This window comes from Nelumbo nucifera, chromosome 3 (assembly GCF_055504915.1).
Source record: "Nelumbo nucifera cultivar China Antique chromosome 3, China Antique-T2T, whole genome shotgun sequence".
Taxonomy (NCBI): Eukaryota; Viridiplantae; Streptophyta; class Magnoliopsida; order Proteales; family Nelumbonaceae; genus Nelumbo; species Nelumbo nucifera.
The window spans coordinates 75,918,496-75,938,840 of NC_142651.1; the positions used below are offsets into that span (position 1 = coordinate 75,918,496).

The 20,345-nt window shown below is 38.6% G+C and overlaps 1 protein-coding gene across 1 annotated transcript; it reads left to right on the forward strand.

The window, feature by feature from the left end:
• Positions 1-3,551: 3,551 nt before the first annotated feature.
• On the forward strand, positions 3,552-5,569 carry LOC104588792 (uncharacterized). Its single transcript, XM_010246876.3, has one exon. The coding sequence runs from the start codon at positions 3,886-3,888 to the stop codon at positions 5,155-5,157; it is 1,272 nt and encodes a 423-aa protein (XP_010245178.1). The 5' UTR covers positions 3,552-3,885; the 3' UTR covers positions 5,158-5,569.
• Positions 5,570-20,345: the final 14,776 nt, after the last annotated feature.

Below are 20,345 nucleotides of genomic sequence, written 5' to 3' on the forward strand. Positions count from 1 at the left end.
AAAAGTGGGCATCAATGATTCAAATGCAATGAATGATTTTCTTTTTATTTTTTTCTTGAGAAAATATCATTACAACTCCCTAACTTTACCTATTAATACAAATTGTCCCTTGCATTTTGGTCTATAAGCTTCTTTATCCAATAAATTAATATTTATTTTCATATAGCACCCTTCTAAAATTTAATCCTACATTTACCCATGGTCCCATATTACTTACCATCAATAATAGATTATTAATGCTATTTATACTTAGGATAACTTTCAATTTCTCTCCTAAGGGTGTGTTTGGTTGCAATGCAAATAAATTTGCACTGATGCAAATCATGGCAGTGCAAATGATTTGAGTGTAAATTCCGACATATTTATTGTTTGGAATTTTAGTTTATTTTGTTTGATTGTAGTACAAATGAAGTAAATTAAGACATGAAACACAATGAAGTAAAATCCAAAACAAAATTAAACAAGGATTTGCATTTTTTACATTTGCACTCCCATGCATTTGTACTAGAGCAAATAAAAAATGCACTACAACCAAACACAGCCTAAAGTTCAGTTTGGAAGGAGTACAAATACAAATATATATAGAATGAGAAACCTTATATTTTGTGTTATTTTGTATGTATTTGTATTGTACATATTTGTATTTGTACTCCTTCCAAACTGAGCCTAAGGATGTACTGGGGAAAAATGTAAATGCTAGTTCAATGTATATATGCATTATGGTTCAGTTTTGCAAGTGTTCGGTAAGAGTGTATTTGTGTATTTTTCGATGCAAACTTTTGCACTCAAGTTATTTGATGTTAAAAAGGTGGATTCTAATCATGGGATTCATGTTTGTATGTATCACTAGGGTGGTCACTGGACTGGTTGGAACCCATCAATATCAAAATCATTTTCGACGGATTGGATGGACCAATAAGACATTGAATTGGACCAGTCCCGACTTAGATGTTGTTTGGAACTTGGTACTGTGGTCATTTATTGAAGAAATGTTTTGTATGGGATTTGTCTTCAAAAACAAGAATAAACATTTATTGTTGTTTGAGAGATAGGTTTCATTAGATGTCATTAGGTGCTATTAGGCATTACATAAGTTGAATGGTAAATAAATAACTAGGTGTTGGGGGAAGATTAAAAGTGGTGTTTCCCCAATGGTGGACTCTCACACAAACCGAAACAAACGTTTATCTAATAAACATCTTACCAAATAGCATTTTGAAATAAATGGCTAAATGGCAATGAGAAATATAAATTAAATCACAATTTTTGACCCTAAATCGCAAAAACACATAGGTGTTGGCTATTGAAATCAACATACTTGAATTTATTTTTCAAAAAAAAAAAAAAGCTTTCCCTTGAGTCAAAAAAGAAGATTATTCCAACATTTTGGGTAAGCATTAAAATGTGTTGTACATGACAATTCTGGATGATGATGATGACAATAACAATAATGAATATCATATTAAACTATTTCCATTATTTTGAAATTGAGAACAATGACTTTGATTGACATTATGCATTTGAGTAATGGTGGAATAGACTGAGTCTAAGTCCAAACTCCAAAGCACCCTTAAATCAAGTGCCAAAGCTTCTGGTTGGATACCATGAATCTAAACCAACTCTTGGAAAATTGTCTTTGACGAAAAGTGGGCATCAATGATTCAAATGCGCTGAATGGTTTTCTTTTTCCTTTCTTTCTTGAGAAAATATCATTAGAACTCCCTAGACTTTACCTATTAATACAAATTGTCCCTTGCATTTGATCTATAGGCATCTTTATCCAATAAATTAATATTTATTTTCATATAGCACCCTTCTAAAATTTAATCCTACATTTACACATGGTCCCATATTACTTACCATCAATAATAGATTATTAATGCTATTTATACTTAGGATAACTTTCAATTTCTCTCCTAAGGGTGTGTTTGGTTGCAATGCAAATAAATTTGCACTAATGCAAATCATGGCAGTGCAAATGATTTGAGTGTAAATTCTGACATATTTTTTGTTTGGAATTTTGGTTTATTTTGTTTGGTTGCAGTACAAATGAAGGAAATTAAGACATGAAACACAATGAAGTAAAATCCAAAACAAAATTAAACAAGGATTTGCATTTTTTACATTTGCATTCCCATGCATTTGTACTAGTGCAAATAAAAATGCACTACAACCAAACACAGCCTAAAGCTTAGTTTGGAAGGAGTACAAATACAAATATATAGAATGCAAAACCTTATATTTTGTGTTATTTTGTATGTATTTGTATTGTACATATTTGTATTTGTACTCCTTCCAAACTAAGCCTAAGGATGTACTGGGGAAAAGTGCAAATGCTGGTTCAATGTATATATGCATTTTGGTTCAGTTTTGCAAGTGTTAGTAAGACTGTACTTGTGTATTTTTCGATGCAAACTTTTGCACTCAAGTTATTTGATGTAAAAAAGGTGGATTCTAATCATGGGATTCATGTTTGTATCTATCACTAGGGGTGTCACTCGACTGATTTTGGGTTGGAACCCATCAATATCAAAGTCATTTTCGATGGATTGGATGGACCAATAAGACATTGAATTGGACTAGTCCCCACTTAGATGTTGTTTGGTACTTAGTACTGTGGTCATTTATTGAAGAAATGTTTGTATGGGATTTGTCTTGAAAAACAAGAATAAACATTTATTGTTGTTTGAGAGATAGGTTTCATTAGATGTCATTAGGTGCCCTTAGGCATTACATAAGTTGAATGGTAAATAAATAACTAGGTGTTGGGGGACAGATTAAAAGTGGTGTTTCCCCAATGGTGGGATCTCACATAAAACGAGACAAATGTTTATCTAATAAACATCTTACCAAATAGCATTTTGAAATAAACGCCTAAGTGGCAATGAGAAATATAAATTAAATCACAATTTTTGGCCCTAAATCACAAAAAACACATAGGTGTTGGCTATTGAAATCAACATACTTGAATTTATTTTTCAAAAAAAAAAAAAAACCTTTACCTTTAGTCAAAAAAGAAGATTATTCCAACATTTTGGGTAAGCATTAAAATTTGCAAATGTTGTACATGGCAGTTCTAGATGATGATGATGACAATAACAATAATGACTATGATATTAAACTATTTTCAATTTTTATCCATTTTCAAATTTTATTTCCATTATTAATAAAAACATTTTTTGTTTATCTCACTTATTTTTCTTACTACAATTAATATATGATATTAGAGATGTGCTCAATTTTTTGAATAAATTTTAGGTATTTTTATATTTTTTATTTAATTATGGCATCGGTTGACGCATTTGGTTCGAATGGTTAAATTGCTTACTTGCCACTTGGACAGAAAAACGATTTTGTTTGTAGATGAGTTTTAAAACATAGATTTTTATACCATTAAAATTAAGTAAATTACTGAAATGCCCCTGAAGTTTAATAATTACAATCACCTCCGCTGAACTTTTTAATCGGACACAAAACTCACACCCGGAATCGCGGGTCGGTTCAGTCAGTTAAACTCGACCCATTGACAGCTCTCGACTCAACCAATCCTTTGAATTTGCGTCAGCAATCACTCGTGCAAGAAAGAGACCACTTATTCTATGAAATCTCGGCAATTTTTCTATGGTTGGATTCTGGTGGGGCCCATTCATTTGTGGTATCTATTATCTAAAATGATGACATCTGGCAAGTTTTTGAGGATGGTGCTAGTCACTTCTTCCCCTTGATCTTGTCAACAGACAAACACAGTTATGGAGAAAAGCTTCAAAAAATCAATCTTAAATGGAAATCTGAAAGCACTGGAGTCTTAACTATCTCCGACTCCAATTGGTAATCCGTTCGCCATGAGAGCTCAAGAGCTTCAGTTTTGCTTGTTCTAATAATAAGATGAAATCTTCTGTTTTCTCTACCATCTCTTTGGCTGTCTTCTTGTTTCTCTTCCTCCTCTCAGTCAGTTCCCTCTGCAATCTCTTCCTCCGCTCTGCTGCTTCAATAACAAAACTAGACCCCCAAGTTTTCCCACCTCCCCAGAATGACCATCATCGGACATTCAAATCAGTTTCTTCACCTTTACCCCTGCTCTCTGTGAAAGAAGAGGCCAATGAGAGCTACCATATTGACGACGACCTAAGAAATTCTGTAATTTCTCCTAGCAAAATTACTGTCACTGTCACGAAGGAGAAGAAACAAAGGGCAGCATTTTTCAGGAGGACACTGCAGGGATTTAACATACTACCTTCAACTGGATTGACACTGCAATTTGCTAGGCGGGTTCGGGAGTTCTTTGACAGTGGTGGTGGGTGCGAGGTGCAGTTCTTCATGACATGGATTGCCCCAGCAAAATCCTTCTCTCAGAGAGAATTCTTTGCCTTGGAAAGCCTGTTCAAAGCTCATCCTCATGGATGCTTGTTGATTCTATCTGGATCTATGGATTCCAGACATGGAACCCACATTCTTAAACCGCTTCAGGATCGTGGGTACAGAGTTGTTGCTGTGACACCAGATTTGCCTTACCTGTTCAAGAACACATCGGCCAGAGCTTGGTTTGATGAGATGAAGAAGGGGACCCGGGATCCTGGGAAGATCCCAGTAGCTCAGAATCTCTCCAATCTTCTCAGGCTCGCAGTGTTGTATAAGTATGGGGGTGTTTACATGGACACAGACTTCATAGTCTTGAAGAAGCTTTCGGGATTGAGGAACTCAATCGGAGCACAGAGCATCAACACAGAGAGAGGTAGCTGGAATCGTCTGAACAATGCCGTTCTCATCTTTGATAAGAATCACCCGCTTCTGTTAAACTTCATAGACGAATTCTACCTCAATTTCGATGGAAACAAATGGGGGCACAATGGGCCTTACCTGGTTTCAAGGGTGGTTGAGAGGGTCGAAAGAAATCCTGGTTACTGTAACTTCACAGTGCTGCCACCAGTGGCCTTCTATCCGGTGGGCTGGAATTGGATAGCTGGGTTTTTCCGGCAGCCGCGGAATCCAGAAATGAGGCGATGGGTATCTGCAAAGCTACGTCAGTTAAGTGGGGAAGCTTACGGAATTCACCTCTGGAACAGGCAGACTGGGAGACTAAGAATTGAAGAAGGTAGCATCATAGGAAGACTAATTTCTGATCATTGTGTTGTATGTGAACATATTTACAGCACTTGAATAAGTCAAGCTCCATGCATGACCTGGATGGTAGCAAATCTGCTTCAGCTCGGCGGAGGTAGATTAACACGGGACCATTCGTTGTCTTTCTCTAGTTGGATTGCAGCGAAGCTGCACTGCAAGTAGTTCAGATTTTACAGATTTAACATCTGGAGTAATAGACAAAGCAGTGTAGTAGACAGATCAATCTCAGAGCATTGTGTTCTCTGTAAATGTGACAAAGTGCATGACTAAGCTCCATGGTTGGAACTTTGATGGGCACGGGTTATTTGGTTCAATAATCTTAATCAACAATAATTGTATTCTCTGTACATGTAAATAGTGAATACAAGCTCCCTGCCTTTAATGGCACAAATTATTTTCTTTTTGTTCTTTAATTACTTACTGTTTTATACTCATTGTTTTTATTCCCATCCAATCAATTCTATTTCTATGATACAAAAACACAGTTTTTCCAATCCTAACAAATTCAGAACGGAATAAGGTTACGAGCAAAATAAGATAGAAATATAAAGTTGAGGGATAGTTTTTAGGCTGTTTTTGGTTTGATAGAAAATAAGCTAGGAATTTTACTTGTTTTTTTATCAAGCCAAACATTACCTAAGGAATTTTACTTGAGAACTTTTCCTAGAGTTCTTGTTTCTCTACTAAACATAGCCTACATGAATATAACACATCAATAATGAGTTTGGAGTTCACATCAATTATACTTCTGGCTTTTAACAGTTAAAATATGCATGAATATCATAGTTATTCTATCACTTTTCAACATTTTCCAATTGTTTCCTAATAGTCCAATTTCACATAAACAGTAATGTGTTATTTATGTCTATATACCTCATTTATAGTCATATGAAACATAAATTTATTGTCATTGGTGTAACTTGGGGAACTTTGAGTTTCTCAACTTACCCATGCACATCAATCCATGTATATCCAAAGCATATCCCGATGTTACTTTTAAAATTGTCCTTTCAATATTTCTTGCATTTCCAATACTGTAAATTAAACCCCAAGTGTTGAATCCTGATTCAATCTATAACATTATTCAAATTAAAGATACAACATTGGAAGTTTGTTAAATTTCACATCTGAAAGGATAGGGTTTGGAAGTGAACATATTTTTAGGAACTAAGAGTGGCTCCGATAGGTAATAAAATGAGTAAAATAAACAAAGATGGTTTGGCTGAAAAGACACCTAAGGGGCCAAAAGAACTAGGGATAGACCATCATCTGTTAGTTGAAGGGACCAAAAGAACTAGGGGGCAGATAAAAAATGACATGAGTTGAAACTTGAACAGGTTTTATTGAATTGAAGATCAACCCAAACCCAGGTCCAACCCATAAGCTTGGGCTTAGCCCAACCTGAGTTTAACCCAATAAAACTCGGTCCAAGATCATGTGCCTTGGTGGGGAGGCCCAGGCCATGAGCTTTGGGCTTGTCCCAACCAAGCTTGAGCCAATCTCAAGCGGGTTAGTGGGGTTTGAAAGTATTGTTGAATAATTTTTGCGTATCCATCTTTATTGGGATTTTTGGCCCAATTTAGGAGTAGAATGAATTTAAAATATGCACATACCAAATGAATACCATAATATGTTTTTATTTCTTTACATTTCATTTGTACATATTTGTGCATGGGTTTAAAAGTTTATGATAGTGTATATATATATATATATATATATATATATATATTTCACACATATATTGTAAGCCAAGCAGATGTACCTAGGCAATGGTGGTCAAGCTCTGAATGTCTAGAGAAAATGGCGGTGAACTAGAGGAGAGATAAAAAAGGAAGAGAGGGAAAATCTGGATTTCCCTTCATAATGGGTTTGATGGATATATTATTAATGGGTCCTCATATGGCTATGAAGTCCTATTTATAATGTTTGGACCTCAATATTCTGGAACCTTTATATATTTTATTTTCCTATTTGACCTTCAGTTATTATTCCAAAAAGTTATAATATTTATGTTATGCAAATTAAATGACCAATTAGTCTGAACCGGTCCAGTCTGAATCACGTTTACGCCCAGTCAATTGTGTTAATGCACTTAAGTAAATTCAATGTCTTACACATATACATGTCATAAATACAAACATCTGTAATATACAATGTCAAAAGAACTCGGGTTATAAGAGGCCGCAACCCAAGTGTAACTTGAGTTTTGTTCAGGCCCGAGCTTTTTGGCATAGAGCTTAAAAACTCAAGCCCAACTTATGAAAATGTGGATCCTATAACAAAACCTAGGGTTTTGTTTGGAATCATTTAACATTTTGGGTTCATCAATACAAATTGGTGAAAGATGTATTGACACATCATATTTGAGAATTACTTCAGCTAGAATGAGTAGATTTCACCCCTTGGAACAAACAGCCTTTCACACATGTATTTTTAAAGTATGCCTATTTCAACCATAAATAGCATCAAATAACAATTATATGCCAATTTATATTGATCAACCCAAATGGTTTCAAGTAAAAACAGCAATTGTACCAAACCAAACACAACCTAAATGCACTTCCCATAAATCTCTTATTCCAACCAGAAATCCATAGATCTTAGTAGGGGTGCAACTTAGGAAGGTTGAATTTGGTTGGAGGTCAACCTAGGCCCAACCATAAGATTTAAACATCAGGGTTAACGTACCCCAAAGTCAGCCACTCAGGCCCAATCCAAACTTTACCTAACACAATTTGAGTTGGGCTTTAGCTCAGGTGGCATGCTTAGGTTTGAAAGTATTTTTGAATATATTTTGAACATTTACTTTTCTTTTCAAGCCTTACAACCCAACCCAATTTGGGAGTTTGAAAATGTGCATATAAATGTAATCCTCCAATAAAGCAAAAATAAAAATAAAATGCATAATATGTTTGCTTTTGTACATAGCTGTGCATGGGTGTGACTGTAGGCTAATTATATAGATATTCTAAATAATTAAAAATATACTAGGGTATATGTGATGGTAATCATACATACATACGCTGTCAGTCACTTGGGCTCGGATTTGGTAGGGCCAGGTTTGAGTTACCCAAGCCCTAGCCGAGTTTAGGTTAGGCCCAACCTAGAGCCTGAAAAATCAGGTCCAATTCATCAAAAGCTCTGGTGGGATCAGGTTGGGCTCAGGTTAGGCCCATCCAAATTGCAGCTTCAGATGATCAAATATTAGGAAAGTTGAGAAAAATCATGTCTTTTCTAATCTATTATTAGAGCTCCTATTGCATTTGAGGCATTAAACAATGAAGTAGAGTATGAGGCACTCAAAATCAGGCTAACTTTGGTGAAGGAGGTCCGTGCAAAATATGTCGTGGTGTGCAATGACTCTCAGCTAGTCATGAAACTAATTGAATGGTGAGTATGAGGCTCAGGAACCCGTCATGATGGCTTATCTAGCCAAAGTGAGGGAGCTCCTACCCGGCTTCCACTGTTGGTTCATCCAACAAGTTCCAAGGATAGAGAATGCAGAGGTCGATACGCTTTTGAAGCTGGCCAGCACAAGTGACATCACAAAGAGAACGTTATACATTGAAGACCTGCTACAACCTAGCATTGTGAGGGCGGCAGAAGAGGTCACTCCCTTGTTGACAACAAAACTGAGTTGGATTGATTTGCTTGTCAATTGTTTTCTCCACGGGACCCTACCAGTAGATTGTAACGCAACTTGGAGGGTATAGCGTCAGGCAGCTCTTTATGTCCTTATTGGTGAGCGATTGTATAGGATACCCTTCACGCTTCCCTATCTACGCTGCTTGCGACCATCAGAGGCAAGTCAGGTGCTACACGAGATTCATGAAGGTCTCTATGAAGGACACCTGGGGGCAGGGTGCTTGCCCGAAAGGCACTAAGGCAAGGATTCTATTGGCCTATGATGAAGGAGGATGCACTCAAGCTCGTTTGGAAGTGTGATAATTTCCAGAGGTACACCAACATCCTTCACCAGCCCGCTGCCGTCCTTAAGTATCTGACCAGCCCGTGGCCTTTTGCTTAGTGGGGAATAGACATCCTCAGTCCATTTCCACCAGTGATCAGGTAGAGAAGGTTATTGGTCGTGTTGGTTGACTATTTCATGATGTGGGTGGAGGCCGAGCCATTGCTGACAATCATTGCCCGAAATGTACAAAATTTCTTCTAGAACATAGTATGCAGATTTGGACTCCTGAAGGTGCTGATATCCAACAACTGGAGGCAGTTCGAGGACATAAAGTTCTAGAATTGGTGTACTGAGATGGGAATCTAGTAGAATTTCACTTTGGTAGCACATCTACGAGCAAATGGTTAGGCCAAGGTGACGAACATGGTGATCCTCCATGGACTCAAAGCTTGGCTTTCCCGAGCTAAAGGTTTATGGGTAGAGGAGCTTCCTAGCATCCTCTAGGCCTTTCGAACTACAATCAAGATGGCGACTAGAGAGACCCCATTCAATCTGACGTATGGTATGGGGGTTGTCACCCTACCGAGATCAAAATACCGACCCTACGGTTGGAAGTGTATGACGAGAAGGTCAATAAAAATGAGCTACGGACCAACCTCGACCTAATCGAAGAAGTACACGACCTAGCTTATATCCGGATTGTGGATTACCAATAACGAGTAGCTTAGTACAACAATGCTCGAGTTAAGCGATGCCACTTCTGAGTTGGCGACCTTGTACTTCGGAAAGTCATGGTACCTGAGCCCGATGTAGGTAAGTTGGGACCGAACTGGGAAGGTCCTTACAAAGTACAATGGGTGTTTGATGAAGGGACATACGAGCTCGAGACATTGGAAGGGAGGTAGGTACCTTGCGCCTAGAACATCGAAAATCTAAGGAAGTACTACTTATGAGCTCAGGAATCAAGCATCCGCAACATCAACAACATTATTATAAGTATCAAAGACCGCCTGCTTTAGCGACCTAGTCAAGCCACCCTATGAATAGTACATGTTGGCTAAATTATGTACTGAGGAGTGGACGTCGAGTCACTCTAAGCCTAAGGGCCCCTATGCCGAGTTAGTAATGACCTCAACACCACGATAAAGCCTAGTCGCTTTGGCATATGGGCAGTTCGGGTACATCTTTTATTATGCCTTGTTGGCACATAGGTAGTGGGTTATATCCCATACTATGCCTAGTCGCCTTGGCATACAATCACCTCGAGTTACTCTAATACCGTGCCTAGCCATTCTGGATGTTAGGCACCTCGGGAGAACTTACACTTAGAAAAAATTTGAAGTAAGGTTTAATGTATGCGATGTGAGCAAAAGGAAATTGTATTGTCATCCATTACTTTAATTTTTGTATACCAAAAATAAACTTCTAGACTGATCTCAGAGGCTCGGTGAGTATCATTTGTACAAGGGGGGTCCAAGAAAAGAGGCAAAAGGGTTATCAGAAATCTTGGGGATCCTCGCTCCCATCCTTCTCAGTAGTGGCGGTGTCATCCTTGGCGACCTTAACTTCTATGGTATCCTCGGCAGTGGTGTCCAGGTTGGCTTCCTCCATGATTCCTTCATCGACCTTGTCGCATTCCTCCTCGGAGTCAGGGTCCTTGTCGACCTTGTCAATCATCTCCGGAGTGCAAGCCGAAGTAGTGATGGGTCCGAGGTTGAACTCAGGAAACGCCGACCTCGTCACCATATGACAAAGCTTAAAGCCCTTGCGGAAGGCTGTGGTACTGAGGTCCTACCTCTCCTTGCGATATTCTGGCAAGGCCTTGTATTCCTTGAGGACAAGAACCTCGTTAGTTTCAATTCCGTCGAGGAGGATAGATTTGCGTCCGACAAAAGCAGTCTTCTACTCCTTGACAGCCTTCTTCAGCCTCTCTATCTCAAGCTCCTACTCCTTGAAGCGCTTATAGTGGTATGCCAGCATCTCATTCTTTAGCTTACCAATGACGTCGACGGCCTTCTCCACCCTAGACTTGTATTCAGTTGTGGCCGCATAGGCCCCTTCAACCCACGCAATCTGCCACTCGGACTGCCTCATGAAAGCATGAGTCATAGAGTTGGCCTAGAAAAAGAAGTAAATTTCATTAAGTACCAAAAAAGAACCTTGGAGAAAACACGACAAAGGGTTCAAGAACTTACCACCATGAGGCACCGCATTATCTTTGCACCCACCTCGGTAGGCTTCGTCTCAGTGAAATTGGAGATGTCTTTAAGAAAAGTTGCCTCCTTGCTCTTGATGAGGTAGGTCTAGATATCCATTATGCTCTGTCTCTCCTCGGGGCCTTCACTAGAAGAGCTCTCACTGAGACGTTTGGGCTAGACCTTGGGAGACCGGACCACCTCGAGCTAGCGAGACAGCGACATGTCCTCTTGGTCCTCTTCGACTAAGTTAATAATCGGGATCTCCTCGGCTGAGGTAGGGGCGACGGGCTCAGTAGCTGGTGCCTGAGAAGAATCACCATGAGACTTCCTCTTCCTCTTCTTTTGCTTCATGTTGACGAAAAGCCCTTTTGTTGAAAGATCCTCCATAATTCCTATAGAAGACATGTCGAAAGTTAGTCAAACAACATAAGGCAAAGTATTATGGAAGCAAAGTACTCGAGCCTGAGGTGGCGACCTACCTAGAGGACTCAACCTGACCTTAATTAGCTTCTCCTTAGACAAGTAATCCTCTAGCTTCAGGTCGAACTCCACTAGGTTGCACATCCTGGCCTGCATTTTCTCATTCATTTGGTCCCTAGTGTCCTTGATACCTTTCCTCTAGTGCATTGGGAAAGGCTACCCCCTGTCTTGGGCAAGAAAGAAATATCTATTTTCTAGGTCGGGACCTTTGAAGGGAACTCATGGAGCAATTTGTACCCATGCCGCTAGGATAGGTAATAACTGAACATGTTCGAGGCACTAACTGGATTTTGTTTTATTTGGCAGACCAAGCCGAATGTCTTAATGGAAAGAGCAAGGTCGAGGTTGAAGAAAAGAGATATCCTACCGACCAAGGTACGAATAGAGTTCGGGTGCAATTGGTCTATGGTGACGTCATAGAATTTCAAGGCTTTGGGGATGAACGGGTGAAGTGGAAAGCGGAACCTGACGTTTAGGTGCTCTGCGAAGATAACTATCTCCTCCTTGTCATGTTCCCAGGGAAAGCTTTCCAAAGGAGTAGAATAATCGTAGCGGTCGGGGAACTTGTACCAAGCAGCCAAGGCACTAATTTCCTCCTGGACATCTAGGAGGGACCAAAGTGGTCTAGTTCTCTAGGTCTAGTAGGCCAACAGGAAGATGAGGCCCTTCTATGGGAACCTCACTGGTCTTGAACCGAGGTACCCTCCTTGGCCTGATCAAACTCCACCCTTTCTTCGCTAAACACACAACAACTCGACATAATGAAGGCAAAAGAAATGAACCAAGCAGGAAAGATGATTTACCGAACGAGAGAGAAAGAACGACCTCGACAACCAACCTGGTGACACCGAAGACACAAAGACAATGCATGACCTCCAAGTGCGAGAACTCAAATAGGACAAGGGGAACCCCTAAGGCCCTTATTTATAACCGGTATAGCCAATCATGGATGGCCCAGATTGATCAAATCCAATGGTTCCCAAGAGGGAAGTCACTCAATTTTCGAGGTCAAATTTGGTTGAGTGTGTGTTTGACGTCTATGGAGTTTATAGTCCATGTAACGTCCACGAATTCTTGAGAGGTGATCTAGCTCTAAGGTCAAGCCAGTTCGGTCGATAAGGTTTGACCCGTAGGCTGGACCTCGGCCAAACCGGAGGCCGGGCCAAATTCACCCAGACTCGTCGTGAACTCTCGCCCCAAGTTGAACACCTCTGGTAAGGGAGTGGGGGGCAATTGATGAGGGGTAATTTGGCCTGACCTGTTAGCATGTGGACACATGGAACGACTTGATGATTGGACTACAACTTAGCACTTCTGTCCACCTCAGTAGGCCAGGTAAGCTTGGGCATCTCGAGCACCTCGGCCAGGACCGAGGTCCGAGCAGCTCGTGGTGTCCTGACATGCTGAGGTGCCACATAGCCCACTTCTAGAAGCTAGCCAGCTGTCTCTAATATTTACGGGATCATGCCACACGTTTGCGAGCCTTATCCTTGTCCCGCCCGGATCAGACGGACTCGATAAGACTTATTATCTCACACGAAGTCCATCTCCGGGTGCAAAACAGACTCTGGGTAACATGGGCTGGGGATCTTAGATGTGTTTCGTGAGGCCGATGGCAGCTCACCTATATAAGGGCTTCAGCTCCAACCTTACAAGGTATGCACGATTTAGCTCTCTAGCTCTCTTACTCACAAAGCTTTCAAGCTTGCAACTACACTCTCGCTAACTTAATCATCGGAGTGCCCACGTTGGGTAAAGCACCCCAAGTCCTCTAATCGTGTTCTTTTGTAGTTTGACCAGCCACATAAGCAGATCGACACCCAAGCTACCATCAAGCTAGGAGTGACCAGACTGTGCACCATCAATTTAGAGAGAGCATGCACAAAATTTATAGAGGTTTGGTAAAACTCGACATACATCCTCTTTCTAGTTATACACCTTAAGAATTTCAATATATCTACTTCCGAGTGCCACCAAAACCTTTACACTAGTTGGACTTCCGAGTGCCAACAAGACCTTTATAACTTGTGGTGCCAACAAGACCTGTCACTAGATAGACTTATGGGTGTTGTCTAACCTTATAGTGTCCTAGAACACCCAACAACAATCATCTAGAAAACACTAGCTGAGATTGAATACATGTATATCAATGAAAAATACACATAGCAATTAAGTTGATGTCTCTAAAAGGCTAATATGCAATTACAAAACAAACTATCCAAATGCAAGAGAATACACAACAATATATGGGCTATAAAACTTGAATAGATTCAAGTTTCTTAGTAAGAATCAATTAAGCACAAATGGCTTTTTACTTTTCTCACAATGATAAGACACTTAGCTTAGAATCTCTTCACTCTATTTTTCTCAATGCACTTTCTTACAAAATTCAGCTCCAACTCATGCATAAATAGTATATATGAATCAAGGCTAAAGAGGTTACAACTATTATTGAGCCATTGGGAAAAGATGAAACCATTCATGGAAACACTAAAGGCTAAAGAGCTTGTTCTCAACAAGATTGAAGGCTTAATAAAAGAAGAAAGAGTTATTAAGCCTTCAAATTATTAAAAACAAGTTATATTTCTTCATGAAGTAGTCGACTATCATGACCAATTTGTTGATTTCTTCATCATGTTAGAGGTAGGTAGTTAAATATCATGGCCAAGTAGTAGACTACTGCGTATTCCCAAGAAATTTGTAGAGTCTATAACTTGGGCATCTTCCCAAGTAGTCGACTATCATGACCAATTTGTTGATTTCTTCATCATGTTAGAGGTAGGTAGTTAAATATCATGGCCAAGTAGTAGACTACTGCGTATTCCCAAGAAATTTGTAGAGTCTATAACTTGGGCATCTTCTTCTTCTTAATTGTTTATATGATAGTAGACTTGCATTCCTCGGATAAGAATCAATCTATTTGAGGGATTAATTAGTATGTTTGTACATTTGTCTTTCAAACCATTAGTACTCTCAATGAATTTGTTGTCAAAGGAATAAACCACATTGAAGGGTAAAATTTCCTTCTATTTCTAAGTTTCACTTATAATGCATATATAACAAATCTTTTCCATGTAACCTTAGAATGTGTTTGACATGGGCGAAGATTCACCTAAGTGGTTGAAAATTTGAATCTAGCATCTCACTTAGTGGGACACTTGTCCTTAATCTTGTAGGCAGAACCAATCCATGCATCTAACTAGAAAATTAAGGGGAACCAAAGCTATTAGAGACTTTTCTGCTAACAAACCAATTATAACATTAAATTAAATAGAATCTATATATACATGGGCCCAATTTGGGTTCCACGCATAAAATGGTCATTAGCCTACGCAGTTAGTTCATCTAATTTGTTACTATTGAAGGCTTACAAGTGTCTTAGCTTGGTCCATCTTGAATTCATCTTGCATACCAATTATAGTGCTTGGTTCATCAAGTTTAGCAAAATTCAAACTGAGATGGAGATTGTTACGATGTGGCTTGAATGCCAAATAATAAATAAAAGGAAAAAAAGGAAAAGGGCTTTTCTGAGGAGTGGTGCTCTTCTTGAAAACCAACTCTTGCTGGGTAGTTTTCTAGGCTATTTTTTGAGTTACCTCTTGGATATATGTGTTGGTTTTTTTAGGGTATTCCTTTTATGAGAGAGTAAGAGAGAATTGGGTGTTGTGAGTATTTTTTTGGGTAAATTGCTGAAACCTTTCCTGAAGTTTGGTAATTGTAATCTCCCTTGAACTTTCTAATACAGTTGAAAGTAGACCCCTTTTGTTAGAATCTTCTAGAAAAAGGTATGGCAATGTCTATACAGAATAAACAATACAAACTTTAGGAAAACAAAAAAAAAAAGAGAATTTAAAGTTGCAGCTACCTTTGAGTGATTGATATGAAGGGCAAATTTGAAAAGTAAGTCAATTCCAGAGATTGGAAGGGCAATTCATATGTAGAGAAAATTTTGAGAATAAACATTTTGATTAAAGTAACTGTATGGGTATTTTGAACATTTTCATGAATTGATTGAATTCTAACAAAAGGGGACTACTTGCAACCGTCAAAAAGTTTAGGGGAGGTGATTGCAATTACCAAACTTCAAAGAAGATTTCAGCAACAACCAAAAACTTCAGAGAAGGCTTCAGCAATTTACCCTTTTTTCGAAAACTAATCTGGAGAAGGTAGATTTGCTTTTGGGGGTCTCCCTCTTGGTTTTGGTTTGGAACTCTTATGAGAACGTACATAAGGGGTGTTTCTCTTATACAGAAGAGGGTTGCTCTTAGGATACTCTAGTTTTTATCGTTTTTGTAATCGACCTCCACATGGATTTTAGTTGATTGATTTTGTTTTGTCTTCAGTGGGCGGAATCCATTTATATATTAAATCGCCTAAATCTTGTATTCTTGCATTTTTGTCTTTATTTTCTCTATTTACTAATTTTGCTTGTGGTGATATCTTCTCTTTGATTTAACGTGACTCAGTATTTTTTGCCATCAAATACTCCCCAAGAATTGCATTGTTTCTTGGTGCCATTAATTATTAAATAAATAAATAATTAAATATCCACACCTATCCAAGAGAATCCTATATATCCACACCTACCACAGGACACTTACAGCACTACATTGGGAACATCTCACATGAACGGTATGCCAATCCGGGAGATATTCCCCAATGTACAGATGTAGTATCGTGTGGGCAGGTGTGGGTAGGATTCTTGTGGATCGAATTAATTTCAGCTTCAGCCTTTAATTAATTAAGGAGATTAATTGCAACCTCAACCTCCTGAATAACTAATTCAATAAAAAACAAATCAATTAATTAGTCATTTAGTTAAGTCAGTAGTCAAGAATGTGTACAGCTGAGTGTGCATTTAGACAACCACTTGTGACAGCCTCTTTCGTGAAGCTACAAATGCAGTTTCAGTATAAGTTTTAAGGAAAAGAAGACTTTCCTCGTCCAGAACTGAGAAAGAATTCAGGAAAGGAAAAGAGAACAAGGAAAGAGTCATGGAGAGGAAGTCGCTTGCTCGTACATCATTATTCATCGTGCTGCTCCTCTCTCTCTCCCGTATTTAATTACACTGCACCAATTAATGGCACTGATGATGGACTTCTGTGTTCTCTGTTTTGTTTCGCAGAAGAGATGGCGATGCATGCAGATGCAAGAACCTGTGAAACAAGGAGCTCTCGATTCCAAGGTCTATGCATAAACAACGACGACTGCAGTATGATATGCAGGGAGAACGAAGGTTATCAAGGTGGTCACTGCCGAGGGTTCCTCCAGCGACATTGCAACTGCCTGACACCTTGTTGATGTCTTGCTCCTAATATCTAAAGTGCAACGATATAGTATATAATGAATAAATTAAAGTCATCTCCCAACCATGTATCATGCCTGAAGGAAATAGTCGTGGCTTATTGAACTGAACCTAATGGAGGGATTTTCATTGATAATAAGATGATATTTGTTTTACTCCTGTGCATTTTGAAGAATGGATTTATAGTCTTTTAATTTACACCTGTTTGATTTTGTTTATTATATTCGCTAATCTTCTACAACATTTGAATGTTTTTGCTTTCGAAAGCCGCAGAAACAAGTAACAAGATTTTGTTTCAAAACAACAAATTAAATCATGTTTGGAAGACAAAAATAATTTTTCTAATAGAGATGTTATATAATTTATATCATGGTTCTCAAAAACCGGACGGTCGGACTGGAAAAACTGGTAACCGATTCCGTTTTTTTCCAAAATCGGATTTTTGACAAAAAACGTTGATTTGGTCAGTAAACCGCTGACCCAGGCGGTTGAATTGTTTGAACGTTCAATGATTTTGACCATTTTTTATTTTTTATTAGAATGAGCCGATCGTTCAACCCGGGAACTGGACCCCTGACCGGTTCGTTCTCTGGGTCGGTTTTAAAAACCATGATTTATATATAGATCAGCAATGATATTGAATTAGCAAATGAAAGCATGTTCTTGATACGGGAAATTCAAGTACACAACCGAGGACATATTTTTATTAATTTGTTGTAAGAACCAACTTATTTTCAAACCAGATTTTTCTGAATTGTTTTTGAAACACATTATGATAACGAGTTTGAATAATTTAGTATAGCGGAAAATGCCTAAATCAGAAAAAGCAAAAAAAAAAAAAAAACAAAGGGTTCTTCTGTAATACCGAATAACTTGTAACGAATCCACCCGCCAGTATCATGTTAGTGCTATCCCAATGTCGATTGTATTTATCAAAATTTAGGGTGGGAGGGGGTTGATTCGTCAATGCTATTTAGTTATCATGTTTTTCTCGCAATATAGGTTTAAATTTCAGATTAGTACCTTGTACTTTGTGCCTAGTGTCACTTTGGTCTTCAAACTTTAAAATGTGACAATCTAGTATGTCGTTAACCAGCCATTAAGTAGCTAGCATATAATGCCCTTTGTGTGTCAATATATTTTCTTTATTAGCCAATTCTTCATGTTGGTTCTAATATGTTGAAGATGACACTGGAAAAGAAAAATATCACTGTGAATGGTACTTTGTAATATAAACATAGACATCTTACTGAAACCGCTTTAGCACTTCTCTCTCCTTCCTCCATGCCTCTCTATCATATTGGGATAAGGTAGTTCAAATGGTAGGTTTTCTCATCAACTGCATGCCTACCACCATTGTTCATGGATCGTCAACATATCAAATGTTGTTTAAATGTCCACCCAACTACTCCATTTTAAAAGTTTCTGGTTGTAGTTGTTGTCCATATCTAATGCCATTTAACAAACAAAAGTTCACTTATCGCTCTTCTCTTCATGTTTTCATTGGATACAACTTAACCCACAAAGGCTATCGGTGCCTTAATCCATTTATGGGACGTGTTATCATCAGTCGGGATTTTTTTTTTTTCATGAGACAGTTTTCCCTTTTCATACCATTCCACGTTCATCTTCTTTCACAGCCACTCTCCTCTCCTTCTACTCCCACACCAGCTACACTACCCAACTTATCCCCAAGTATGCCATCGGATCCTCACTTTCCTTCTCTTGCACCTAAGATGAGATCAATGGAGTCTATAATGAGAGATGGCAACCTGTTACTCAACCAGTTAGGTCTCATACAATGACTACTAGGTCCTAGTCTCCTACTGTACGTGCTTCTACACGACACCCCTTGTTGAAAGCTTTGTGTATATACTATTCTTCGATACCTACTAAACCAACCTCATTTTCTCGGGCTAACAAGCAAATTGAATGGAAGAGAGCTATGTGTGAAAATTTTGACACGTGGACTCTTATACCCTACGAGTCTCACATGAATGTTCTTAACTCTAAATGGGTTTTCTGGATCAAACAAAATTCAGAGGGTACCATTTAGCAGTTCAATGTCAAATTAGTTGCTCAAAGATTCTCCTAGCAAACAAGTATTAATGAGGGAGATACAATAATCAGCCCCGTTGTTAAACTAACTACTATTTGTACTATTCTTAGTATTGCACTTATTAGCAAGGGTTGGCAAATTCGTCAACTTGACATTAGTCATGGTGACTTGCATGGGAATGTTTATATGCATCAACCTCAAGGATGTGAGGATCCTTATTACCTTTCATGGTTGCAAGCTTAATAAAGTCCTCTATGGCTTAAAACAGGCCCCCTGGTTGAGTTAGGGTTCATGCCCTCCGATTCAGATTCCTCTCTCTTTATCTATGATCAAGATGGCATTGTTATGTATTTAGTTGTTTATGTTGATGATTTATTGCTCACTAGCAATGATGGTTCCCTATCTGTCTTCATTTATTTCTCACCTTGCTTGTTCTTTTGCTGTTAAAGATCTTGGAGTGCTGTATTAAAGATCTCTCACAAAGAAAACATATATTCAATGGTGTCACCTTCATGGTTCTAAGCTAGTTGCCACTTCTATGTCTGCACATCTCTCTCTTTCTAAGCATGATAGACAACCTCTCGATGATCCCTTAGAATATCGTAGCATTAGTGTGAATAAAGCTTGTCGATTTCTTCAACAATCCACTTATTTTCATCATGGTTATTGTGATGTCGACTGGGCTAATTACCAAGATGATAGAAAATCCATAGGAGGTATGGCAATTTTCCTTGGAATAAATTTGATAAATTAGAGGGCTCACAAACAAGCCACTATAGCTCAACCAAGTATAGAAGCGGAGTTCAAAGCACTTGTGAATCTCGCAGCTGAAATCATATGGCTCACCTCTCTCTTGAAAGAACTAAGGGTACCACTCTCCCCTTCTATAGATAATCCCTGACTTGGAAAGAACTAAGGTATGGCAAGTCAGGACTCTTGCAAAGAAGAGTTTCATTCAAAATCATCTATCCAACGCTTCTATAGATAATCCCCGACTATTGTTGCTGTGTTTATCTAAACTTCTACCCAAAGTTCATGTTTAAATACAATGAGAATTAATAATTAATAACATCATCGAATTTTACTCCACATTCTTTCCCAAACAATGAAATTACTAAACATAATAAAACTCCTAATTGGATTCAAAATCTCTAAAACATTGTATTTAATTAATTTTGTTTTGCCCCAGATGCCTTCGCTTTGCCTATGATGAAGTAAATTTCCTCTTGCCATTGTGCAAGGCTCCCCCCTTCACTTTTACTTTGAAGAATG